The sequence below is a fragment of the Cetorhinus maximus genome, unplaced genomic scaffold (genome assembly GCF_964194155.1).
Source record: "Cetorhinus maximus unplaced genomic scaffold, sCetMax3.hap1.1 HAP1_SCAFFOLD_125, whole genome shotgun sequence".
In the NCBI taxonomy this organism is placed as follows: Eukaryota; Metazoa; Chordata; class Chondrichthyes; order Lamniformes; family Cetorhinidae; genus Cetorhinus; species Cetorhinus maximus.
In genome coordinates this window covers 430,343-458,164 of record NW_027596127.1, presented here as the reverse complement: position 1 = coordinate 458,164, position 27,822 = coordinate 430,343, and the positions used below count along the sequence as shown (strand labels likewise).

General features: G+C 47.0%; 1 protein-coding gene across 4 annotated transcripts in view; it reads right to left on the bottom strand.

Annotated features, from left to right (window-relative positions):
- rtkna (rhotekin a) overlaps positions 1-27,822 on the bottom strand; it is a 157,854-nt gene that overhangs the window by 51,733 nt on the left and 78,299 nt on the right. For all 4 annotated transcript variants that reach the window (XR_013574196.1, XM_078534856.1, XM_078534854.1 and 1 more), the window contains 3 exons: positions 16,597-16,691; positions 16,318-16,424; positions 6,577-6,708 (listed from right to left, as the gene is read on the bottom strand). Coding sequence is in view for 3 of the 4 variants with exons in the window: in XM_078534856.1 (XP_078390982.1) it covers positions 6,577-6,708; positions 16,318-16,424; positions 16,597-16,691 (334 nt within the window). In the remaining variant the exon portion in view is untranslated. The remainder of the gene's footprint in view (positions 1-6,576; positions 6,709-16,317; positions 16,425-16,596; positions 16,692-27,822) is intronic.

Sequence of the window (27,822 nt, the reverse complement as noted above, 5' to 3'; positions counted from 1 at the left end):
CTCTCTGCCTCCTGCCAGACAGCCAATCTTCTATCCATGCTAGTACCTTGCCTCTCACACCATGGGCTCTTATCTTACTGAGCAGCCTCCTGTGCGGCACCTTGTCAAAGGCCTTCTGGAATAGATAGATAACATCCATTGGCTCTCCTTTGTCTAACCTACTCGTTACCTCCTCAAAGAATTCTAACAGATTTGTCAGGCATGACCTCTCCTTGATGAAACCATGCTGACTTTGCCCTATGTTATCATGCACTTCCAAGTATTCTGAAATCTCATCCTTAATAATGGACTCTAAAATCTTATCAACGACCGAGGTCAGGCTAATCGGCCTGTAATTTCCCGTCTTTTGCCTCACTCCCTTCTTAAACAGGGGGTTACATTAGCGATTTCCAGTCCTCTGGGACCCTCCCTGACTTCAGTGATTCCTGAAAGATCACCACTAACGCCTCCACTATCTCTTCAGCTATCTCCTTCAGAACTCTGGGGTGTAATCCATCTGGATTTATCCACCTTCAGACCTTTGAGTTTTCCTAGCACCTTCTCCTTGGTAATGGCCACCATACTCACCTCTGCCCCCCGACTCTCTTGAGCTTTGGGGTTGTTACTCGTGTCTTCCACCGTGAAGACTGACGAAAGTGCCTATTCAGTTCCTCCGCCATTTCTTTGTTCCCCACTACTACTTCTCCAGCGTCATTTTCCAGCGGCCCAATGTCTACTTTTGCCTCTCTCTTACCCTTTATATATCTAAAAAAACTCTTGCAATTTTTTTTATATTACTGGCTAGTTTACCCTCATATTTAATCTTCTCCCTCCTTATTTCTTTTTTAGTTGTCCTCTGTTGCTCTTTGTAGGCTTCCCAATCCCCTGGTTTCCCACTGCTCTTTGCCACATTGTATGCTTTCTCTTTAGCTTTTATGCAGTCCCTGACTTCCCTTGTCAGCCATGGTTGCCTCGTCCTCCCTTTAGTGTGCTTCTTCTTCCTAGGGATGAATTTTTGCTGTGTCTCCCAAATTACTCCCAGAAACTCCTGCCATTGCTGTTCCACTGTCTTTCCTGCTAGGTTAATCTCCCAGTCAATTCTGGCCATCTCCTCCCTCATGCCTCTGTAGTTGCCTTTATTCAACTGTAATACCGTTACATCTGATTCCAGCTTTTTCCTCTCAAATTGCAGGGTAAATTCTATCATATTATGGTCACTTCCTCCTAAGGGTTCCTTCACCTTAAGTTCCCTTATCAAATCTGCCTCATTACACATCACTAAATCTAGAATTGCCTGTTCCCTAATGGGCTCCACCACAAGCTGCTCCAAAAACCATCTCGTAGACATTCCACAAATTCCTTTTCTTGGGATCCACTACCAACCTGATTTTCCCAGTCTACCTGCATATTGAAATCCCCCATGATCACTGTAACCTTGCCTTTCTTCCACGCCTTTTCTATCTCCTGGTGTATCTTGTGCCCCACATCCTGACTAATGTTCGGAGGCCTGTACATAACTCCCATTATGGTTTTTTTACCTTTGCGGTTCCTCAACTCTACCCAGATTCTACATCATCTGACCCTATGTCGTCATCCCGGGCCATTTAAATTTTGAGGAAGGTGGGCGGACAACGAAATCAGCTGTCCGCCCGCTGACCTGTCAATGGCCAATTAAGGCCATTGACAGGCTCATTAAGATAGTTAAAGGCCCTGCCCGGGACAACCTTAAGGCTGGTGGGCAGGCCATGAGCCCCAGCGGCCTGTAGATTATTAATGAAACTTCATCCACTGGCGGGATGAAGTTTCATTAGGGTTTTGTAAGAATTTAATAAATTTTATGAGTTTGTTATCAACATGTCCCATCTCGTGTGACATTATCACATGAGGGTGACATGTTAATAATTTTAAAATGTCTCTATTTTTTGACTTTACTTACCTTTCACTAAACTCCCTGAGAAAGGACTTTGCCTCAGTGAGCAGTGTACACTTTGACAGATGGGGATTCCCTCCCACCCCTGGCACAGGAAGCACATAGCACTTCCTGTCGGGGATGCCGCTGGGCGGGCCTTAATTGGACTGCCCACTCAAAATGGCGGTGGGGTTCAGCTGCCCGCCCACCGCTGAGCCGGTGGGGCCCACCCGCCAGCCAAGGGCTAAATTCTGCCCGTTATCTTCCGTTTATTCCTTTTCTTAGTGCATTCAGTGACCCTTGGACTACAGGCCAGGGCGATGAGTAACTTTATGGTGGTCACCCAGTACGGTCATCAGCAGATGCAGTTTGATTAATGGATGTAACACTTGAAGGATGACAGATGGGAAAACACCATCAAAAGAAGCGTAAGCAAATTGGACATTGTGAAGTCTGTATGGCCTTGCAGTGCCTGTGAGAAGAACCGATAAGAACCGAGACTTGTTTTGGGAAATAACTGTACCAGGACTCAGGAGGAATGTTGCTTCGAGGAACGGCTGCCTTGTAGATGGTGGACAGGCTTTTGGGAGTCAGGAGATGAGTTACTTGTCGCAGGATTCCTAGCCTCTGAGCTGCTCTTGTAGCCACAGTATTTATATGGCTAGTCCAGTTCAGTTTCTGGTCAATGGTAACCCCCAGGATGTAGATAGTGGGGGATTCAGTGATGGTGATGTTACTGAACATCAAGGGGTGATGGTTAGATTCGCTCTTGTTGGAAATGGTCATTGCCTGGCACTTGTGTGGCGTGAATGTTACTTGCCACTTGTCAGCCCGAGCCTCGATATTGTCCAGGTCTTGCTGCATTTAGACATGGACTGCTTCAGTATCTGAGGAGTCGCGAATGGCGCTGAACATTGTGCAATCATCAGCGAACATTCCCATTCTGACCTTATGATAGAAGGAAGGTCATTGATGAAGCAGCTGAAGATGGTTGGGCCGAGGACACTACCCTGAGGAACTCCTGCAGTGATGCCCTGGAGCTGAGACGATTGACCTCCAACAACCACAACCATTTTCCTTTGAACTAGGTATGATCCCAGCCAGCAGAGAGTTTTCCCCCTGATTCCCATTGACTACAGTTTTGCTAGGGCTCCTTGATGCCACACTCGGTCAAATGCTACCATTTTTGTCCATGTTTGAACCAAGGCTGTAATGAGGTCAGGAGCTGAGTGGCCCTGGCGGAACCCAAACTGGGCGTCAGTGAGCAGGTTATTGCTAAGCAAGTGTCGCTTGATAGCACTGTTCTTGGCCCCTTCCAATACTTTACTGATGATCCAGAGTATACTGATGGGGTGGTAATTGGCCAGGTTGGATTTGTCCTGCTTTTTATGTACAGGACATACCTGGGCAATTTTCCACATAGCCGGGTAGATGCCAGTGTTGTAGCTGTACTGGAACAGCTTGGCTAGGGGCGCGGCAAGTTCTGGAGCACAAGTCTTCAGTACTATTGCAGGAATATTGTCAGGGCCCATAGCCTTTGCAGTATCCAGTGCCTTCAGCCGTTTCTTGATATCACGTGGAGTGAATCGAATTGGCTGAAGACTGGCATCTGTGATGCTGGGGACCTCCAGAGGAGGCTGAGATGGATCATCCACTCGGTACTTCTGGCTGAAGATTGCAGCAAATGCTTCAGCCTTATCTTTTGCACTGATGTACTGGGCTCCCCCATCATTGAGGATGGGGATATTTGTGGAGCCTCCTGTTCCAGTAAGTTGTTTAATTGTCCACCACCATTCATGACTGGATGTGGTAGGATTGCAGAGCTTAGATCTGATCCGTTGGTTGTGGGATCGCTTAGATCTGTCTATCACTTGCTCCTTACGCTGTTTGACACGCAAGTAGTCCTGTGTTAAAGCTTCACCAGGTTGACACCTCATTTTTAGGTATATCTGGTGCTGCTCCTGGCATGCCCTCCTGCACTCTTCATTGAACCAGGGTTGATCCCCTGGCTTGATGGTAATGGTAGAGTGGGGGATATGCTGGGTCATGAGGTTACATATTGCGTTCGAGTACAATTCTGCTGCTGCTGATGGCCCACAGTGCCTCATGGATGCCCAGTCTTGAGTTGCTAGATCTGTTTGAAATCTGTCTCATTTAGCACGGTGGTAGTGCCACACAACACGGTGGAGAGTGTCCTCAATGTGAAGGCCGGACTTCGTCTCCACAAGGACTGTGCAGTGATCACTCCTACCGATACTATCATGGACAAATGCATCTGTGGCAGGCAGGTTGGTGAGGATGAGGTCAAGTATGTTTTTCCCTCTTGTTGGTTCCCTCACCATCTGTCGCTGACCCAGTCTAGCAGCTATGTCCTTTAGGACTCGGCCAGCTCAGTCAGTAGTGGTGCTACTGAGCCACTCTTGGTGATGGACATTGTAGTCCTCCACCCAGAGTACATTCTGCGCCCTTGCCACCCTCAGTGCTTCCTCCAAGTGATGTTCAACATGGAGGAGCACTGATTCATCAGCTGAGGGAGGGCGGTACGTGGTAATCAGCAGGAGGTTTCCTTGCCCTTTTTTTTTTAACTTAGTTCTTGTTGAAGGGTCATGAGGACTCGAAACGTCAACTTTGTTCTTCTCCGCCGATGCTGCCAGACCTGCTGAGTTTTTCCAGGTATTTCTGTTTTTGTTTTTGTTTTGGATTTCCAGCATCCGCAGTTTTTTGCTTTTATTTCTTGCCCATGTTTGACCTGATGCCATGAGACTTCATGGGGTCCAGAGTGGATGTTGAGGGCTCCCAGGCGCAACTCCCTCTCGACTGTAGACCATAGAAACTAGGAGCAGGAGTAGGCCATTCCGCCCTTCGAGCTTCCTCAGCCATTCAATATGATCATGGCTGATCCTCAATCTCATTGCCGTACTCCCGCTCTCTCCCCATACCCCTTGATGCCATTAGAGTCCAGAAATCTATCTATTTCCTTCTTAAGTATACTCAGTGACCTGGCCTCCACAGTCTTCTGTGGTAGAGAATTCCACAGGTTCATCACCCTCTGAGTGAAGAAGTTTCTCCTCATCTCAGTCCTAAATGGCCTACCCTGTATCCTGAGATTGTGACCCCTTGTTCTAGACCCCCCCAACCAGGGGAAACATCATCCCTGCATCCAGTCTGTCCATCCCTGTCAGAATTTTATACGTTTCAATGAGAACCCCTCTCATTCTTCTAAACTGCAATGAATACAGGCCTAGTCAGCTCAATCACATCACACTGTGTCGCCACCACCATTGGCCCTGTCCTGCCGATGGGACAGGACATACCCAGGGATGGTGATGGTGGAGTCTGTGACATTATCTGTAAGGTATGATTCCGTGAGGATGACTATGTCAGGCTGTTGCTTGACTAGTCTGTGAGACAGTTCTCCCAATTTTGGCTCTAGCCCCCAGGTGTTAGTAAGGAGGACTTTGCAGGGTCGACAGGGCTGAGATTGCCGTTGTTTCCGATGCCTAGGTCGATGCCGGGACGTCCGTCCGGTTTCGTTCCTTTTTGGCTTTTTGCTAGCGGTTTGTTACAACTGAGAGGTTTCCTAGGCCACATTGCTATGGGTCTGGAGTCACGTGTAGGCCAGACCAGATAAAGACAACAGATTTCCTTCCCTGAAGGACATTAGTCAGGGATTTTCTGACAATCAGCAATGGTTTCATGGTCATCAGATTTTTGTTGAATTTGAATTTCACCATTTGCCTTAGTGGGATTCAAACCCAGGTCCCTGGGGCACTACCATGGGTTTCTGGATTATTCGTCCAGTGACAATACTACTACCACACCATTTCAAGCTGAGTTAGACAATAACCCAGCCTCCACTGCTCTCTGGGGGAGAGAATTCCAAACAGAGACAAACATCTGAGGGAACAAATTCCTCCTCATCTCTGTCTTCAATGGGAGAGCCCTTATTTTGAAATTGTGACCCCCCAAGTTCTAGATTCCCCACAAGGGGAACCTGCTCAGCATCTACTGTCAACCGCTTCAACTGGTGAGATTGAGGGTTCCAATTATATAAATATCGATTGGGATAGTATTAGAATAAGGGGTAAGGAGGGAAAAGAACTTCTGAAATATATTCAGCAGAATTTCCTTGGCCAGTATATTCTTGGCCCAACTAGAAAGGAGGCATTGCTGGGTCTGATGCTGCAGAATGGCCCAAGTGGACCAAGGGTCTTTGGTGCATTGCGTAAGTTGACTCTCCAAAGAGACTGTTAGTTCAAGTTAAGGTCCAAGAAATTGAAGACTTGGCTCCTCTGATATTCCTGAGGCATTTTGTCCAACAGACCATGACCCTCTATTTCCAATACCTGCTGTCAATTCCTCAAGAACCCTTGTTCAATGCCCCCAAACACTCCTATTGCTTGATGTTCCCGTTTGTTACACTGAACAATGCCCCCAGAAACCCCTCCCCTTGCTCGATTCCCCCACTCATTGCCCATGTAGAATGAAATGAGGCTGATGGATCCACCCTAAGGGTAATTAAGGATGGGCAATAAATTCTGGCCTAGCCAGAGACGCCCACATCCCATGAGCGAATAATAAAAAAAATTGTTGAAAATCTTGGTGTAGAGAAGCAAGTGTTATTTACACCATTTCAGGGCGACAGGAAACATTTCAAAAGCTCCCAAGGAAATTCTATTTGAAAATACCTTATTTATGGCAATTGTGAAAGCAGCATCCACTTTGGCCTCCACTTCCTCTGGAGAATAGTAACAAAGGAGGCTTGTTCCTTGTAAGACACAATACATCCTGGTCCAGTTGTATCGTTCACCCACCATCTGCTGTAACACAAAACAAACACAACAAATTAAACGGATACAGACCAGTCACTGTAAACATGGTGCTGGGCAAGTTTCCAGACAACACTAATCTGGGACAAAATTCACTTCAGGTGGATAAATACGGATTACACACTGAGCTGGTGTGAATCCGCCCAACTAATTGGATTACGTTTTGAGGAGAGATTTTTGTGACAATTATCTAGTTCATGTTAATATTTTAAAGGTAATGCTTAGCTCTGGGAAGATTGTTGTTGTGAAGGTAACATAACTAAAATGCTGGGCTTTAGAGCTAGTTAGAGCTACGCTTAATTTAAAAGCATTCAGTGATCCCTGAAAGGCTACGTCATCATGGAGATGGGTGGAGCTTAGGAAGGTTCTCTGGTTTCAATTTATTAGTGTTCTGTGGCAGGGGAAGAGGCTTCATACTGAAAAGGTGCTGCTGTTTGCAGGCTCCAGGCAGTCAGGGCCCAGAGAAGCCCTGGGAGTCATTCGGTGCAGCTGAGAGTTGCAGTTTGGAACTCGTGTGGTTTGCAACTCACAGAAAAATCCTGGGAGCTCTCTGGTGCAGTTAGGGCTCAGAAGAAGCCCTTGATAGCTTGGTGTAGCTGGGAGATTGGAGTTCTGAGAAACTCAGGGGCAGCGTTAGCTTAGTGAAGCTAGCGGTCTGTGAAAGAGTTGGAAGTGTGCTTGAGGTAATTTGAGGTAGGAGTGCAGCTTTGTGAATATTGTGGAACGCATCAACATCCTGGGGGTTTCCATTGACCAGAAACAAAACTAGACTAGCCAAAGGAACAGGAGAAAGCTATTCGGACCATCTAGCCTGCTTCGCCATTGAATATGATCATGGCTGATCGGCCACTTCAATGCCTTCTACCAACACAACCATTTAAAATATTGTTAATCAGAAATCGATCAATCTCTATCTTAAACATACTCAGTGACTGAGCTTCCACAGCCCCCTGGGGTAGAGAATTCCAAAGATTCACAACCCTCTGAGTAAAGACATTTCTCCTCATCTTGGGTCGAAGTGGCTTCTCCCTTATTTTGAAATTGTCCCCTGGTTCTAGACTCCCCAACCACGACACGAAAATTGGTGGGGTGGTAAATAGTGAGGGGGACAGCTTTAGATTACAGGAGGATATAGACGGGCTGGTCAGATGGGCTGATCAATGGCAAATGGAATTTAATCCGGATAAGTGTGAGGTGATGCACTTGGGCAGGACAAACAAGACACAGGAATACACGATGAATGGTAGGACCCCGGGAAGTACCAAGGATCAGAGGGACCTTGGTGTGCATGTCCACCGGTCCCTTAAGGTAGCAGGATAGGTAGGTAAGGTGGTTAAGGCGGCATATGGGATACTTGCCTTTATTAGCCGAGGCATAGAATATAAGAGCAGGGGAGGTTCTGCTGGAACTGTATAAAACGCTGGTTAGGCCACAGCTAGAGTATTGTGTGCAGTTCTGGAATCCACATTATAGGAAGGATGTGACTGCACTAGAGAGGGTGCAGAGGAGATTTACCAGGATGTTGCCTGGGCTGGAGAGTTTTAGTTATGAGGAGAGATTGGATAGACTGGGGTTATTTTCCCTGGAGCAGGGGAGATTGAGGGAGGACATGGTTGAAGTGTATAAAATTATGAGGGGCATAGATAGGGTAGACAGGAAGGAGCTTTTGCCCTTGGTGGAGGGTTCAGTAATCAGGAGGCATAGATTTAAGGTAAGGGGCAGGAGGTTTAGAGGGGATGTGAGGAAGAATTGTTTCACCCAGAGGGTGGTGGGAATCTGGAAATCACTGCCTGAAAGGGTGGTAGAGGCAGAAACCCTCATACCATTTAAGAAGTATTTGGATGTGCACTTGCGATGCCATGGCATACAAGGCTATAGGCCTAGTGCTGGAAAATGGGATTAGAATAGTTGGGTACTTGATGGACTGACACAGACTCGAAGGGCCGAAGGGTCTTTTTCTGTGCTGTAGACTTCTATGACTATGACTATAGCCAGGGGAGACATCTTACCTGAATCTACCCTGTCTATTCCTTTAAGTATTTTGTAGGTTTCAACGAGGTTACCTCTCATTTTTCGAAACTCTGGAGAACACAGGCCCAGTTTCCCCAATCTCTCTTCATAAGACACTCCCGCCATTCCCGAAACAAGTCTGGTGAACTTTTGTTGCACTCCCTCTATGGCAATAAAATCCTTTCTGAGGTAAGGGGACCAAAACTGCACATACTACTCCAGGTGCGGTCTAACCAAGCGTCTATACAATTGAAGCAAGACTTCACCACTCCTGTACTCAAATCCTCTTGTGATATAGGCTAACATTCCATTAGCTTCCGAATTCCCTGCTGCACCTGCATGTTAGCTTCCAGTGACTTATGGACAAGGACACCCAGAACCTTTTGTACATCTACACTTTCTAATCTCTTACCATTGAGGAAATACTCTGCACATCTGTTCCTTCTACCTCACATTTTTCCACATTATATTCCATCTGCCATGTTCTTGCCCACTCACTAAGTCTGTCCAAACCCTCCTGTAGCCGCTTTATACCTTCCTCACAACACACATTCCCACCTGGCTTTGTATCATCCACAAACTTGGAAATATTGCATTTGGTCCCCACATCCAAATCATTGATATATTGTGAACAGCTGGGGCCCAAGTACTGATCCTTGCGATACTCCACTAGTCACAACCTGTCAATGCGAGAATGACCCGTTTATTCCTACTCTCTGTTTTCTGCCTGTTAGCCAATCCTTACCCCACGCCAGTACATTGCCTCCTATCCCATGTGCTTTTATTTTGCTAATCAACCTCCTGTGGGGGACTTTATCAAAAACGTTCGGAAAATCCAAGTACACTACGTCCACTGACTCCCCTTTATCAATTTTGTGAGTAACATCCTCAAAAAACAGCAACAAGTTCATCAAACATGATTTCCCATTTGTAAATCCATGCTGACTGTGCCCAATCAGATCATGATTATCCAAGTATCCATTTATCACACCCTATATAATAGATTCTCTATTTTCCCTTCTACTGATGTAAGGCTGACAGGTCTGTAGTTCCCTGTTTTCTCTCCCCCTCCCTTCTTAAATAGAGGGGTGACATTTGCTACCTTCCAATCTGCAGGAACCATTCCAGAATCTATAGGATTTTGGAAAATGATCACCAATGCATCCACTGTCTCTATAGCAACCTCTTTCAACACTCTGGGATGTAGAATATCAGGTCCCAGGGACTTATCAACTTTCAGTCCCATTAATTCCTCCAATACAACCTTCTGACTTATACTAATTTCCTTCAACTCCTCATTCTTCCCTAGTCCCTTGGATCTCTAAATCTGGGAGATTTCCTGTATCTTCCTCAGTGAAGACAGACACAAAGTAATCATTTAGCGTCTCTGCCATTTCTCTATTTCCCCATTATAAATTCTCCTGACTCTGCCTGTAATGGACCCACATTTATCTTAACCAAACCTTCCTTTTTACACACCTATAGAAACTTTTACAGTCTGTTATTATGTGTTTTGCTAGATCACATTCATATTCTACTCTCCCTTTCTTTACCAGTTTCTTGGTCTTCCTTTGCTGTTTTCTAAAAACCTCCCAATCCTCAGGTTTACGACTACTTCTGGCAACTTTATAAACCTTTCCTTTTAATCTTATACAATCCTTCACTTCCTTTGTCAGCCACGGTTGGCTGACTTTGTTTGGGTTTTTGCACCTTGAAGGAATGTATAGGTGCTGTAAGCTGTGTAATAGTTCTTTGAAGACTATCCATTGCCTAGGTACAGTCATACCTTTTCATGTATTTTCCCAATTCACCTCAGCCAATTTGTTCCTCATGCCTTAATAATTTCCTTTATTCAACTTTAACACCCTTGCTTCAGAGTGAACGACCTCACTTTCAAACGCAATGTAAAATTCTATCATATTGTGGTCACTCATCCCTAAAGGTTCTTTTACAACAAGATTATTAATTAGCCCTTTTTCATTACATAAAACTAGATCTAAAATAGCCTGTTCTCTAGTCGGTTCCTCAACACACTGCTCTAGAAAACATCCCTAACACACTCCAGAAACTCGTCTTCCACAGCATTAGTGCTCAGTTGGTTTACTCAGTCTATATGCAGATTGCGGTCACCCATGATTACTGTATTGCCCGTGCTACATGCTTCTCTCATCTCCTGATTAATACCATGCCCCACATTACCACTACTGTTTGCTGGCCGATAAATAACTCCAACCAATGTCTGCTGCCCTTTGCTGTTTCTTAGCTCCACCCAAACAGATTCCACACATTGTTCCTCCGATCTGAAATCCTCCCTTACTAATGCACTGATCCCATCCCTAATTATCAGCACAACTCCACCTCCTTTCCCTCTTGTATGTCCTTCCTAAACATCAAATATCCTTAAATATTCAGTTCCCAGTCTTGGTCACCATGCAGCCATGTTTCCATAATGGCAATTATATCACACCCATTTACCTCTATTTGTGCCTTTAGATCATCTACCTTATTGCGAATACTGCGCGATTCAGGTAGAGTATCCTTAACTTTGTCTTTCTGACATCATTTCACATTCGAAGCATATTCAATGCTCTGCTTTGTTTCTCCTGCCTTCTAGACTCACTACTACTTCCTGTTACCAACTTTACTTTCTGCCAATTTGAGCCACCCCTCAGGTTCCCACCCCCTGACAAGTTAGTTTAACCCAATCCCAACAACACCAGCAAATCTCCCAGCGAGTCTATCAGTCCCAGTCCTGTTAAGATGTAACCCGTCCAGCTTGTCCAGGTCCCACCAGCCCCAGAACCGGTCCCAATGCCTCACCAAATCTGATGCCCTCCCTCCTACACCAGTTCTCCAGCCATGTATTTAATCCATCAATCCTCCTATTCCAATGCTCACTAACACGTGGTACTGGGAGTAACCCTGAGATTACTGCTCTTGAGGTCCTGCTTTTTAATTTCCTCCCTAACTCCCTGAAATCTGCTTTCAGGACCTCAACCCTCTTTCTACCTATGTCGCTGGTACCAATGTGGACCACCTCCTATGGCTGATCCCCCTACCCCTGAAGGATGTCCTCTAGCCGCTCCGTGACATCTTTGACCCTAGCACCAGGGAGGCAACAAACCATCCTGGAGTCACATTTACTGCCGCAGAAATACCTGTCTGATCCCCTGACTATTGAATCCCCTATCACTATTGTCCTTTCATTCTTCTTCCTCACAGAAGCACAAAGTGCAGAAGAGGCCCTTCGGCCCATCAAGTCTGCACCAACATGTGAGAAACACCTAACCTACCTACCTAACCCATTTACCAGCACTTGGTACATCATAACATTCAAGGCTATGGGCCAAGTGCTCATCCAGGTACTTTTTAAAGGATGCGAGGCAACCCACCTCCACTACCCTCCCAGGCAGCGCATTCCAGACCGTCACCACCCTCTGGGTAAAAAAGTTTTTCCTCACATCCCCCCTAAACCTCCTGCCCCTCACCTTGAACTTATGCCCCCTTGTGACTGACCCATCAACTAAGGGGAACAGCTGCTCCCTATCCACCCTGTCCATGCCCCTCATAATCTTGTACACCTCGATCAGGTCGCCCCTCAGTCTTCTCTGCTCCAACAAAAACAACCCAAGTCTATCCAACCTCTCTTCATAACTTAAATGTTTCATCCCAGGCAACATCCTGGTGAATCTCCTCTGCACCCCCTCCAGTGCAATCACATCCTTCCTATAATGTGGCGACCAGAACTGCACACAGTACTCCAGCTGTGCCCTCACCAAAGTTCTATACAACTCCAAAATGACCTCCCTACTTTTGTAATCTATGCCTCGACTGATAAAGGCAAGTGTCCCATATGCCTTTTTCACCACCCCACTAACATGCCCCTCTGCCTTCAGAGATCTACGGACACACACGCCAAGGTCCCTTTGTTCCTCAGAACTTCCTAGTGCCATGCCGTTCATTGAATACTTCCTTGTCAAATTACTTCTTTCAAAGCGTATCACCTCACACTTTTCAGGGTTAAATTCCATCTGCCACTTATCTACCCATTTGACCATCCTGTCTATATCATCCTGTAGCCCAAGACACTCAACATCACTGTTAACCACCCGGCCAATCTTTGTGTCAACCACAAACTTACTAATCCTACCCCCCACATAGTCATCTATGTGGGGGGTAGGATTAGCACAGCTGAGCTGCCCATGGTGCCATAGGCATGCCTCTGGCTGCACTCCCCTGTGGAACCATCGCCCTCATCAGCATCCAAAATGGAAAACTGATTAGCAAGCGGGATAGACTCAGGGGACTCCTGCACTACCTGCCTGGTTCTCTTAGATTGCCTGGTGGTCACCCATTCCCTCTCTGGCCATACGCCCCTGACCTGAGGTGTGACCACCTCCCTAATCATGCTATCCATGTAGTCCTCTGCCTTGTGGATGCACAACAGCGACTCCAGCTGCTGCTCAAGTTCCGAAACCCGGAGCTCAAGCTTGTGTAGCTGGTGACACTTCCTAGAGACGAGTTTGTCAGGGACACATGGTGCATCCACGACTTCACACATACTGCAGGATGTACACTCCACTTGGCCAAGCTGACCTGCCATCCCATAACTCAAAAAGCTATTTATTACATTTAAGAGTAAGTAGAATAAATTACTGGTAACAACTTTACTACACTTACGCTAACTTTATCTTACTTTGGTTTACTTTTTACTTTATTTCACTTTGACTTGATTTAACTTTACTTCCCTATTGCTAGTGTTCCTCACTGAAATCCAAGTAGCTACTTCTTTATAAATTATACGTTTTTCCAGTCTTAAGCTTCTAACCAACCAATGAACTTACAGTTTTCCTGTGATGTCACTCCTGGATTTTCTTTTTCAAACTCAGCCCACTCCCGAGTGGAGGTGTCCCTCGCAGATCCGGCTGTACCCACTCCCGGAAAGTGAGTGAAGGCCCCGAGCCTCACCCTCCATTTATCCGTTACCCGAATGGAGGTGTCCCTCGCAGGTCCGGTTGTTTCCGCTCCCAGAAGGTGAGTCAGGGACACATAAAATAAAAATACTGTGGCTACAAGAGCAGGTCAGAGGCTGGGAATCCTGCGGTGAGTAATTCACCTCCTGACTCCCCAAAGCCTGTCCACCATCTACAAGGCACAAGTCAGGAGTGTAATGGAATACTCTCCACTTGCCTGGATGAGTGCAGCTCCCACAACACTCAAGAAGCTTGACACCATCCAAGACAAAGCAGCCACTTGGTTGGCACCACATCCACAAACATTCACTCCCTCCACCACCGATGCACAGTGGCAGCAGTGTGTGTACCATCTACAAGATGCACTGCAGGAATTCACCAAGGCTCCTTCGACAGCATCTTCCAAACCCACGACCACTACCATCTAGAAGGACAAGGGCAGCAGATGGATGGGAACACCACCACCTGGAAGTTCCCCTCCAAGTCACTCACCATCCTGACTTGGAAATATATCACCATTCCTTCACTGTCACTGGGTCAAAATCCTGGAACTCTCTTCCTAACAGCACTGTGGGTGTACCTACACCACATGGACTGCAGCGGTTCAAGAAGGCAACTCACCACCACCTTCTCAAGGGCAACTAGGGGTGGGCAATAAATGCTGGCCCAGCCAGCAAAGCCCACATCCTGTGAAAGAGACAAAAAGTCTCAGGAGAAAGGATTAAATCATTGTGAAGTGAGCTGTCATTGAGGCAGTTCAAGGTGAAGCAGCTTTTGAGGGAATTTCATGGCTCGATCTTCAAAAGTGTCAAGTTGAAGTCCCTGGTGAGGGAGTCAGAGTTTTACTGAGAGAGTGACTCTCAGTGGTCACTTATGTCTGTTTAGATTACTGAGAAATCTGAGAGATCACTTTGGCCGTTTAGTTTGGTGTGATATTTCTGATCACAGTTTGCCTGTGAATTCATATTTACCTCATGTCAATTCTGAATGTTAGAATATTAGATTAAACTGTTTCACTTTTCTGAATCTGTATAGTGAAGTTTATTTTGTTTGTTTAAAACCGTGGATTCTTGTGGTTTTATTCTCCTCGTGGGTAACTGGGAATTCAAACTTTGTTGACTTTGAACAGTTACTGGTCCCTGACCAGATGATAACACTTCCAATAGACATTGGATATAGGAGCTCACTAAGCTGCTGGAGCCCATGGAATAAAAAGGACCTGGGCACAATGGATTGAGTGACAGTAATGGGAACCAGTTGTTTTTTGGACTAGAGGAAGGTTTATATCGGGGCATTCCATATTCCACAAGGTTATGATTTTCAAACTTTTGACTGACAGTAAATTTTGCAATTCGAAATGAGACAGAACAAAACTACTTAAAAATGCAAAACCACTTTCCAAGGTGAAGGGCAAAAACAAACAAGTCACCCTCAGGGGAGTGTGAAAAGAGGGACATTCCCTATAATTCACAGACCCATGGAAACTCACCACAGTCTGAGGAAGAGGCATTAAAATGCTAAGTGCTGGATATTGAAACAATGGCTGCCACAGACAGACCCACTCAAAGCTCCTTGGAAATACACAATGGGATCAGCCATGATCATACTGAATGGCAGAGCAGGCTCGAAGGGCCAAATGGCCTACTCCTGCTCCTAGTTTCTATATTTCTATTTCAGGCCAAGCTGCAGCAAGATTGTAAGAAAGACCCGCAGAGGAAACAGGCTGAAATCTGAGCTCTCTCCCTCTCCTCTTTTAGAACAAGTGTATTAACTGGCTTGGAAAGCTAACTGACTAGAAATCTACCAGTGAACCGAGATCTCGTAATAATTGCAACATCTCATACATCTGACCACATCCATGAAACCAACTAATCCAAATCGGCCGCAACATTTAAAAATCTACTCCTCACGGACAATCAAAGGACACTTAATGGCATTTCTGACTGATGTGTGTGTGGCATCACTTTTAAAATTATTTTTCTAAGTTTAGTGGTTAATAAATTTGCTCTTTCTTTCACTCAAGAAAGCCTTGTTTGATTGGCTCCTTGGTGCTCACAGTTTAAATAGTTAAATATATTCCCATTTGGAAAAGACAATTCCTTGTAAAAAAGAAACTTAAACCTTTGCTGTGACCAACCAAGGAGGCTGAATACAGGGGATCCAGTTCAGCCCTTCTCCCCTTTCATAACCACCTTATCGACCTGTCCTCCTACCTTCAGGAGTCTGTGGACATTCACTCCAAGGTTCCTCACTTCCTCTACACCTCTCAGTATCCTCACATTTATTGTGTATTCCTTTGCCTTATTCATTTAATATATAATTAAAATAAATAATATAATTCAATATTAACTTTCAAAGGGGAATTGGATAAATACTTGGAAAAAAATCCATTGCCCAAAGGAATGAGTGAAACTAATTGGATAGATTCGCCAAAGGGGCCAGCACAGGCAGGATAGCCTGAATGGCCTCCTCCTCTGATTCTACACTTATTTGGAGTCAGGATTTGCATTTCTGTTTCTTAGTGATCTGGACAGTGCTGTTGAACAAACTGTGGAGTAATTCTGAGCAATTTTTCACCAGCCAGTATATCAGGCTGACTGTGTCTGAGTCCACTCACCTGCAGGTTTAAAAAGCTCGAAATCATACATTGGGTCATACAATGAGGCTGGGCAGCAAGTTGGCAACACACACTGCCATAGAGAGGTAACCAAAAGGAGCAACCCTCTATAAGGGAAAGAGAGAGAAAAAAACAATATGAATATGTGCATGCATAAGAATGAGGCAGAGAGAGACAGAGAGAGAGCAAGAGAGTGAGACAGTGAGAGAGAGAAAACGAGACAGAGACACATAGCGACATCAAGAGGGAGAGAGAGGCACAGTAAAAGACTATACATACCATTTCCTATAGTGCTGAGACTCTGTGTCCAGAAACTGCTGTGGATTGCTGCGAGAGAGAGGCTGCTATGAGCCAAGAGATGATATTTAGGACCCCTGCAATTAAACAGAAATAACTCAGAAACAAGGTGCGCAAAGGAATTTAATCGAATCCACGACTGTTTCCCTAGAACACAAACTGGCAATGCCCCAATACCATGAAAATGCACAGTCCCAAGAAGCACAGAACAATCCTCATTCCTGTGTTGACTCTTTGAATGTTATCGAATGAGCCCAAATCCCATGTTCTTCCCATTCTAAGTATATATCCTGCACCTTTTGGAAATTACTGTTGAAACTACTCCCACTGCCCTTTCAGTTGGAGCATTCTCCTCGTCTCCGCTCCACTTCCTTTGCAGGTTGCCTTAAGTCTGTGTTTCCTAGTTACTGACTACCCACCCGCACTGCCCCCACTCCCCACCACCTCACCACTAACCCCCTCCCCCACAACCACTATCCCACCAATGGAAACAGTTTTTCCTTATTTAACCTTAGCAATGCTCTATCTGTACCAACTGAAGTCCCTGAACTCTGGTAACACACCAATAAATCCTCTCTGCACCTTTTCCAAGCTTTGATATTCTTTCCATGGTGTGGAATTCAGAACTGAACACAGTGCTCCAGCTGAACTCTAATCAGTGATTTATAAAGGTTTTGTATAACTTCCCTGCTTTTGTTTCCTATTCCGTGTTGGTATTCCCACATTCCTTCTCACTTGTCCTGCCAACATCAGAGATTTATGTCGTTACGATTGCAATAGAGACCAATAGCTTTAAAAAAGGGAAAGGAATTCCCACCTTGCCAAAGGAAAGAAAACCACTGGACAAGATTTCACTCTTTGCAACTTTTACTGTAACAAACCAACTAAAATCAGCATAATTCAAACATGAATCAACAGATGAAGTGTATTCAAAACAAAGTGGTAAATTCACATAATCTTTACAATGCAAAGAAGGCCATTCAGCCCATCGAGTCTGCACTGGCTCTGTGAAAGATCATTCTCCCTAGCCCCACTCCCCTGCCTTATCCCTGTAACCTTGCACATTCTCTCTTTTCAGGTAACAGTCCAATTCCCTTTTGAATACCTCAATCAAACCTGCCTCCACGGCTCCTTTCAGAAAGTTTGTTCCAGATTCCAGCCACCCTCTGGGTGAAAAGTTTTCCTCACATCACATTTACTCATCTTGCCAATTATTTTGAATCTTGGCCCTCTAGTTCTTGATGTTCTCTTGAGTGGGAACAGTTTCTCACTATTTCCCCTGTCCATACCCCTCAGGATCTTGAATACCTCAATCAAGTCTCCTCTTAGCCTTCTTTTCTCCAAGGAAAACAGTCCCAAACTCTTCAATCTATCCTCATAGCTACAGTTCTTCATCTTTGGAATCATTCTTGTGAATCTCCTCTGTATTCTCTCCAATTCCTTCACATCCTTCCTCAAGTATGTGCCCAGAACTGGATGCAGTACTCCGGATGAGGCCTAACTAGTGTCTTATACAAGTTCAACATGACCTCCTTACTCTTGTACTCAATGTCCCTATTAATAAAGCCTAAGACACTATATGTTTTATTAACTACTCTCTCAACATGCCCTGCCATCTTCAATGACCTATGTACGTATACACTGAGGTCCCTCTGTTCCTCCATCTCCTTTAGAGACTCTCCCTTTATTTTGTACTGTCTCATCATATTCTTTCTGCCAAAACAAATCACCTCACACTTCTCTGCATTGAACTTCATCTGCCACTTGTCTGCCCACCAACATGTCTATGTCCTTTTGAAGTTCAAATCTGCAAATTTTGAAATCATCTCTGCACACTCAGTCTAGGTCATTAATATATATCAGGAAAAACCAGGGTCCCAACACTGACCCCTGAGAAACTCCACTACAAACCTTCCTCTAATCTGAAAAACAACCATTTATCACTAAGGTAAAAGCAAAAAACTGCAGATGCTGGAAATCCAAAACAAAAATAAATACCTGGAAAAACTCAGCAGGTCTGGTAGCATCTGCGGAGAGGAACACTAACCCTAACCATTTATCACTGCTCTCTGTTTCCTGTCACTCAGCCAACTTCTTATCCAAGTGCCTACTTTCCCTTTTATTCCATGAGCTAGAATTTTGGTCACAAGTCCGTTGTGTGGCACTGTATCAAATGCCTTTTGAAAATCCACATACACCACATCAACAGCACTGACCTTATCAACCTTCTCTGTTACCTCCTCAAAAAACTCCAGCAAGTTAGTTAAACGTGATTTTCCCTTGATGAATCCATGCTGGTTTTCCTTAATTATCCTGCACATGCCTTTCCTTTGCAGATTCTCTACCTCCTCTTGATAATTTACTTTCCTACCAATCTTGGTGTCATCGGTAAATTCAGGTACCATACGCTCAGTCCCTTCATCCAATCATTGGTATAGATTGTAAATAGTTGAGGCCTCAGCACTGATCCCTGTGGCTCTCCACTAGTTACAGCCTGTCAACACGAAGACCCATTTACCCCTACTCTCTGCTTCCTGTTAGCTAACCAACCCTTTATCTGTGCTACTATGTTACCCCCTACACCATGAGCTCTTATTTTGTGTCATACTTTTGATGTGGCAGCTTGTCAAATGCCTGTTGGAAATCCACACACACCACATCCAGTTTCCTCCCTCAAAAACCTCTGATAAATTAGTTGTTGACTCTGCCTGATCACATGATGATTTTCTAAATATCCTGCAATAACCTCCTTAATAATGGATTCTAGCAATTTCCCTATGAGCGATGTTAGGCTAACTGGCCTGTAGTTTCCTACTTTCTGTCTCCCTCCTTTTGTGAATAAAGGTGTGGCATTAGCTATTTTCCAGAATCTAAGGAATTTTGGAAGATTATAAACAATGCATCTACTGTCTCTGCAGCCACTTGTTTTAAGGCCTTCGGATGCAGGCCCTCTTATCCTGGGGACTTGTCAGCCTTTAGGTCTAATCATTTCCCCAGTACCTTTTCCCTGGTGATGGTGATTGTTTTAAGTTCCTCCCTCCCATTCACCCCTTGATTTTCAAATATCTTTGGGAAATTTTCTAAGTCTTCTACAATGAAGACAGACTCAAAAAACCTGTTCAACACCTCCGCTGTTCCCTTGTTTTCTATTCTTAATTCCCATATCCATTCTCTAGAGGACTGACACACAGTTAATCTGTTTTGATATTTCTCTCATACTCTAATTTAAAAGATTCATGTCACATGGTTACAGGCACTCGCATTACTTCCCACACACATATCAGATCATGTGCAATCTCTCAGTCTTTGCAACTTGCCAGGTCAGGAACTGATTTGTCGGCTCTGCTGTTACCCAATGAGGGTTGAAGATCTGGGCACCATATTTAACCACAACCCGAGCACATATATCTCACTCCCTCCAACCCAGCTGTCTCCACGAGGTCGGGACAGCCCAGGTCTCTGGCACACGGAGGGCTGCTGGAGACCAGCTACCCGCTCGGTCTGAGTTAGATGATGAGCCTCAGGGAGTGGCCACCAACTCAATGCTGGAGATGTAACGACAAGCGACGGAACATCAGGCAGAGATTCGGCAGTCACTCAGCAGACTGGAGCGAAGGATGGAGGAGCCCGTCCGCGTTCCGTCTGATGTCGTGACTCCGACCTTGAGGTCACCATGGGAAGGCAGGCAACCACCATGGACACCTTGGTCCAGCAGGTCTTGCCGGATTTGCACTCGGCCTTGCACTCCACGGCCACACACCCTGGAGGGCGCCTTCAGGATGTAGGTGACTTGGGGATGAGGCACCTTGACCTCACTCCAAGTGCACCATCCCCTGCAAGAGTCAGGGTGGGGCCCTTGGGCACCCATAGGGAGGGTCAGCATCAATGGGACACCCCGGGGGCCTCCTCTCACGACACTCCAAGGCTGTGCAGCCGCTCACAGCCCTGTCTGCCTGTGACCCCATCCACTCCAGTTTCTCAGGCTGCTGAGGGCTCTTCTGCCCCTGAGCAGGTGACCCTCATCAGGCCGGAGCCCTCTAGGCTTCAGACCACCAGAGGACATCACAGACATCAGGGCGTAGCAGTCAGGAGGCTGCCTCCACCTCTGGGGCTGTACCCAGGCATAGTGGTAGTGTTAGGAAAATTAAGAAATATTGAAATCACTTACGGGTCACAGGTATGTAACCACTGTAAAAATATTGCACTTTTGTAAATACATTTGTGTTTATATGAACGACTTGGTCGACTGAAGGTGTTGCCATTATGTATGTTTGGATCCTCTTATTTCGAGGTTTAGCCATTCTCCCACTCAGTGACAGTCTCTCTGTGAGATTCACATTCCTGTGATGTCAACCTCACTGAAGATAGTTTCTGCGATGTCAGGGAGATGTGTTAAAATCTCTAATGGAAATGCATGATGAATGTGTTAGTAACCCTTTTTCCTCATGGTTCACCGTTGTGTGAGGGAAGCTCAGCAGCCTCAAGTGATTAGCAGCAGTAGTGTCTCCTCAGTGGCAGTGCCAAAGGACAAGACCTGGATGGGAGGAAGATATCTCCAACCATCTCACTGGCTGATCTCATTTCTCATTAATGTGGCGATGAATGCAGCAAGTAAGTTGCTGCAACATTCTCACTGTCGTGTTAACTTTCACTTCCCAGAACAAGCGCAGACAGGAGGCACTGCTGACCTTCTTAGGGGTCATGGCCTGGTCAATCATGAGGGTGGAAACTGCAATTCAGAATGCTGAACGTGCTCTCAATGTGACTGGACATCCCTTCCAATACAATGGAAATGCATTACGGTGAGAGGAATGTGACCATCTCCCCTCGCTTTCACTTTACTCCTCCTGGAATCTGGTACCAATTAAAGTGTCACGGGCATATCTCCCACCTCGTGCTTCTTCCTTGATGACATCGTCCCACGTAAGCTGACCCTCAACAGCCTCTTCAGGTTCCTGCCCCTCCTGCTCTTTCTCATCCTCCTCCATTTCACCCTCTGGGAAGGGATCCCCCCCTTTGCAGCACTGGGTTGTGAAGGGTGTTAACCACACAGCAAGGATGTGGGAGAGCCTATCGGGAGTGCACTGCTCCACCTGAGTGGTCCAAACATTGAAGCTCATCTTCAGAATGCCACTGGTCTGCCCGATTAGGGACCGTGAGGAGCTGTGAACCATGTTGTACCTCTCCTCCGAGGCACTTTGAGACCAACACATGGGTGTCATGAGCCAGCGTTTCAGTGGTACCCCTTATCACCAGCAGCCATCCCTGTAGACAGTCAGGCCTCTTGAGTATGTGAGGCACCTGGGAGTGACTCAGGATGTAGGAGTCATGGCAACTCCCAGGGTACCTGGTACAGACGTGCATAATGTGCTTCTGAAGATCGCACACCAGTTGAACGTTGATGGAGTGGAACCCTTTACAGTTGATAAATATTAGGGGCTGCTGCTATGGAGCCTTCAAAGCCACCTGGGTACAGTCGATTGCACCGAGATATCTGCAAACCCACTGAATCTCGCAGCCTGCCTATCTTCACTGAGTGGAAACCTCACACAGTGATGTACATTGCTGTAGAGAGCATCTGTGATCTCCTTGATGCATCGATGTGTGGTGGACTTTAGATGCTGCACAGGTCCCCTGTGAGTCCCTGGAATGACCCACAGGCCAAGAAATTGCTCATGGCGGTGACCATCAAGGCCACTGGCGGGGGATAGCCTCCCACTCCACTGGGCATTAGGTCCTCCCATAGAATGTGGCAGATGTGATTGACCAGAGCTCAGGACAAGCACAGACGTGTGGGGCAGTGTCTCTCACTCATCTGCAAATAGGAGAGGCTTCTTCAGTAGACCCAAGGTCCAGCACGTCGCCTCTGTGCTCTGGGTCTATCCTCATAATCTTGCTGTGGCTCCCCTTGACCCTGGACCTCAGGCGGGGCCTCCTCCTGAAGCCAAGCACAGGGTCGCCTGTCCCTTCTCCTCCTCCATTCTATGAGAACCTTCAAGAAGGCAGCATTGAGCCCAGGACCCATCACTGTTTCGTGTCCACCCTCTCACTCCTGACTATAAACCCCAGGACTGTCTCACTCCTCACTCCTGACTGTAAACCCCAGGACTGTCTCTACTCTCTCACTCCTGACTGTAAACCCCAGGACTGTCTCTACTCTCTCACTCTTGACTGTAAACCCCAGGAGTGTCTCTACTCTCTCACTCCTGACTGTAAACCCCAGGACTGTCTCTACTCCTCACTCCTGACTGTAAACCCCAGGACTGTCTCTACTCCTCACTCCTGACTGTAAACCCCAGGACTGTCTCTACTCCTCACTCCTGACTGTAAACCCCAGGACTGTCTCTACTCCTCACTCCTGACTGTAAACCCCAGGACTGTCTCTACTCCTCACTCCTGACTGTAAACCCCAGGACTGTCTCTACTCTCTCACTCCTGACTGTAAACCCCAGGACTGTCTCTACGCTCTCACTCCTGACTGTAAACCCCAGGACTGTCTCTACTCTCTCACTCCTGACTGTAAACCCCAGGAGTGTCTCTACTCTCTCACTCCCGACCGTAAACCCCAGGACTGTCTCTACTCTCTCACTCCTGACTGTAAACCCCAGGACTGTCCCTACTCTCTCACTCCTGACTGTAAACCCCAGGACTGTCTCTACTCTCTCACTCCTGCCTGTAAACCCCAAGACTGTCTCTACTCTCTCACTCCTGACTGTAAACCCCAGGACTGTCCCTACTCTCTCACTCCTGACTGTAAACCCCAGGACTGTCTCTACTCTCTCACTCCTGACTGTAAACCCCAGGAGTGTCTCTACTCTCTCACTCCTGCCTGTAAACCCCAGGACTGTCTCTACTCTCTCACTCCTGCCTGTAAACCCCAGGACTGTCCCCACTCTCTCACTCCTGCCTGTAAACCCCAGGACTGTCCCTACTCTCTCACTCCTGCCTGTAAACCCCAGGACTGTCTCTACTCTCTCACTCCTGACTGTAAACCCCAGGACTGTCTCTACTCTCTCACTCCTGACTGTAAACCCCAGGACTGTCTCTACTCCTCACTCCTGACTGTAAACCCCAGGACTGTCTCTACGCTCTCACTCCTGACTGTAAACCCCAGGACTGTCTCTACGCTCTCACTCCTGACTGTAAACCCCAGGACTGTCTCTACTCCTCACTCCTGACTGTAAACCCCAGGACTGTCTCTACTCTTCACTCCTGACTATAAACCCCAGGACTGTCTCTACTCTCTCACTCCTGACTGTAAACCCCAGGACTGTCTCTACTCTCTCACTCTTGACTGTAAACCCCAGGAGTGTCTCTACTCTCTCACTCCTGACTGTAAACCCCAGGACTGTCTCTACTCCTCACTCCTGACTGTAAACCCCAGGACTGTCTCTACTCCTCACTCCTGACTGTAAACCCCAGGACTGTCTCTACTCCTCACTCCTGACTGTAAACCCCAGGACTGTCTCTACTCCTCACTCCTGACTGTAAACCCCAGGACTGTCTCTACTCCTCACTCCTGACTGTAAACCCCAGGACTGTCTCTACTCTCTCACTCCTGACTGTAAACCCCAGGACTGTCTCTACGCTCTCACTCCTGACTGTAAACCCCAGGACTGTCTCTACTCTCTCACTCCTGACTGTAAACCCCAGGAGTGTCTCTACTCTCTCACTCCCGACCGTAAACCCCAGGACTGTCTCTACTCTCTCACTCCTGACTGTAAACCCCAGGACTGTCCCTACTCTCTCACTCCTGACTGTAAACCCCAGGACTGTCTCTACTCTCTCACTCCTGCCTGTAAACCCCAAGACTGTCTCTACTCTCTCACTCCTGACTGTAAACCCCAGGACTGTCCCTACTCTCTCACTCCTGACTGTAAACCCCAGGACTGTCTCTACTCTCTCACTCCTGACTGTAAACCCCAGGACTGTCTCTACTCTCTCACTCCTGCCTGTAAACCCCAGGACTGTCTCTACTCTCTCACTCCTGCCTGTAAACCCCAGGACTGTCCCCACTCTCTCACTCCTGCCTGTAAACCCCAGGACTGTCCCTACTCTCTCACTCCTGCCTGTAAACCCCAGGACTGTCTCTACTCTCTCACTCCTGACTGTAAACCCCAGGACTGTCTCTACTCTCTCACTCCTGACTGTAAACCCCAGGACTGTCTCTACTCCTCACTCCTGACTGTAAACCCCAGGACTGTCTCTACGCTCTCACTCCTGACTGTAAACCCCAGGACTGTCTCTACGCTCTCACTCCTGACTGTAAACCCCAGGACTGTCTCTACTCCTCACTCCTGACTGTAAACCCCAGGACTGTCTCTACTCTTCACTCCTGACTATAAACCCCAGGACTGTCTCTACTCTCTCACTCCTGACTGTAAACCCCAGGACTGTCTCTACTCCTCACTCCTGACTATAAACCCCAGGACTGTCTCTACTCCTCACTCCCGACTGTAAACCCCAGGACTGTCTCTACTCGTCACTCCCGACTGTAAACCCCAGGACTGTCTCTACTCCTCACTCCTGACTGTAAACCCCAGGAGTGTCTCTACTCCTCACTCCCGACTGTAAATCCCAGGACTGTCTCTACTCTTCACTCCTGACTGTAAACCCCAGGACTGTCTCTACTCCTCACTCCCGAATGTAAACCCCAGGGCTGTCTCTACTCCTCACTCCCGACTGTAAACCCCAGGACTGTCTCTACTCTCTCACTCCTGACTGTAAACCCCAGGACTGTCTCTACTCCTCACTCCTGACTATAAACTCCAGGACTGTCTCTACTCCTCACTCCTGTCTGTAAACCCCAGGACTGTCTCTACTCCTCACTCCTGACTGTAAACCCCAGGACTGTCTCTACTCTTCACTACTGACTGTAAACCCCAGGACTGTCTCTACTCTCTCACTCCTGACTGTAAACCCCAGGACTGTCTCTACTCTTCACTCCTGACTGTAAACCCCAGGACTGTCCCTACTCTCTCACTCCTGACTGTAAACCCCAGGACTGTCTCTACTCTTCACTCCTGACTGTAAACCCCAGGACTGTCCCTACTCTTCACTCCTGACTGTAAACCCCAGGATTGTCTCTACTCTCTCACTCCTGACTGTAAACCCCAGGATTGTCTCTACTCCTCACTCCTGACTGTAAACCCCAGATCTGTCTCTACTCCTCACTCCCGACTGTAAACCCCAGGACTGTCTCTACTCCTCACTCCTGACTGTAAACCCCAGGACTGTCTCTACTCTCTCACTCCTGACTGTAAACCCCAGGACTGTCCCTACTCTCTCACTCCTGACTGTAAACCCCAGGATTGTCTCTACTCTCTCACTCCCGACTGTAAACCCCAGGAGTGTCTCTACTCTCTCATTCTGACCTCTTGGCCCCATACCAAGTACTTTGACTTTCAACGAGTTCCCCATTGCCCTCAGACTACACCGTCTCCCTTTCCAACACTCCCTCTTATGAGTGTGACCCATTCCTCTTGAGCCACACTAACACACCGCCCCCACCCTTTCCTATGCCCGAGTCTGTGAGCATCCCCTCCCATTCATACATGTGTTCTCGCTCTCACCCCGTTTGACAGCCTTTCAGCTTCCCTTGTCAGGGTCCAGTTTCCCACCCCTCGGCCTCCACTCTGTCTTCCATCGTTTCCCCTCCTCCTCAATGCCTTTCAATGCCTTCCTGCCCTTTTGCCCCCCTTGTGTCTGTTATCCTTTCCCCCTGCCCCCGGTTGAACTGCTGACCTTTGTCTGACTGCTCAAGTACCGCTGCAGTGCTGTCCTTCAGGACTACGAAGATACCCAGTGGGAACCGTCCAATCCTACACCCGCAGCAGTGTGGCACTCCACTGGCATCATAATGGCAGCGGCACACACTGTGGCAGGTCGGCGGTGAATGTAGCACTTACCTTGAAGACACAGGCAAAGTGAGGTTTGACCACTGCACGCCCTCCTTTTTTAAATGTGATTCCGATTGGTGTGATTCCCCGCTGGCGTGAAACAAGACTGGAGGGCGGCGGTGATTCTGTCGAACAGCAGATTTAATGACCATTCACTCCGTCAGTATGCTGGGCACCCGGCCTGGTATTAACCCGGCATCAGGAGAATCACAAACTCTTTTCACGTCAGGGTAATCCCAATTTTTTGGCTCCCATGAGATTCTGCTCGGGCCACGGGCAGGATGGGAGAATTCCATCCCGTATCACATGACATATGACATCATATCCTGTCTGATAATGGATAAAGATTATGGACAAATCAACTTAAAGATATACTACATTGGTGGTGGAGAGGCTTGGGTACTCCGACCAGTCCTTGAGCGATGCCATTGGGAGCTCGTTGCTCCTGTAGGGCTGCCCATGGCAACAAGGTCAGGGGTGCTTCCAGACAATGCATGATCCAAAAGGTCTTCAACAGCAGAGCATTTAAAGGAAGGCTGTGCATCTCATTGGCTGCGAAGACAGGTGAAGGCTGCAGTGGCAAAACAGCCCTATTCACTGTGGTTCAACATGCCACCTAAATCTGATGACCAACCCATCGAGATCATGTAGACAATGACAGCACCTAAGGTGCCCACGTTAAGCAAAGTCACTCACAAACATCTACCAAGTTCATTTGCCAAGTCCTGTGGCGATGGAGCATTGGTGATGGAGACAGGGCTGAGAATCTGGGAGTCCCAAGTCAAGAATCTGCACACAGGCAACAGATACATAAAGGTCGCTGGACATCTGTGTTGGGACTGAGGTGTCTTTGGGCAGCAGCATCTGTAACTGAGCAGTCCTCTTCAGGATACCCTCTACTCACCCCAAATGAGGAAGGGGCTAGAAAAGGTGCCCAAAAAATGGGCTGTGTCACTCTGTCCTGGCTGGGGAACCATGGCCTGCAGGATCACCAACTTTGTAATCAAAGAAAGAAAACGTTAAATTTTTCAACATGGAATGTTCGAACACTCCTGGATAATCTCAAAAGTGACATTCCAAAAAGAACAACTTCAACTGGATCACCGTGAACCAATAAGACTCCAAATCATTCTCCCTTCTCAAAGAGAAACAGGCAGAGGAAGCACATGGCTTGGCAAGGTTTTGGGGGAATGAAATTTCATGCAGAGAAAATAAAAGAGTTCAATTCAAAAAGGGGCAGAGGAACTGGGAGGTATATGTAGACAAATCACTGAAGGTGACGGGGCAGGTTGAGAAAGTGAATCCTGTG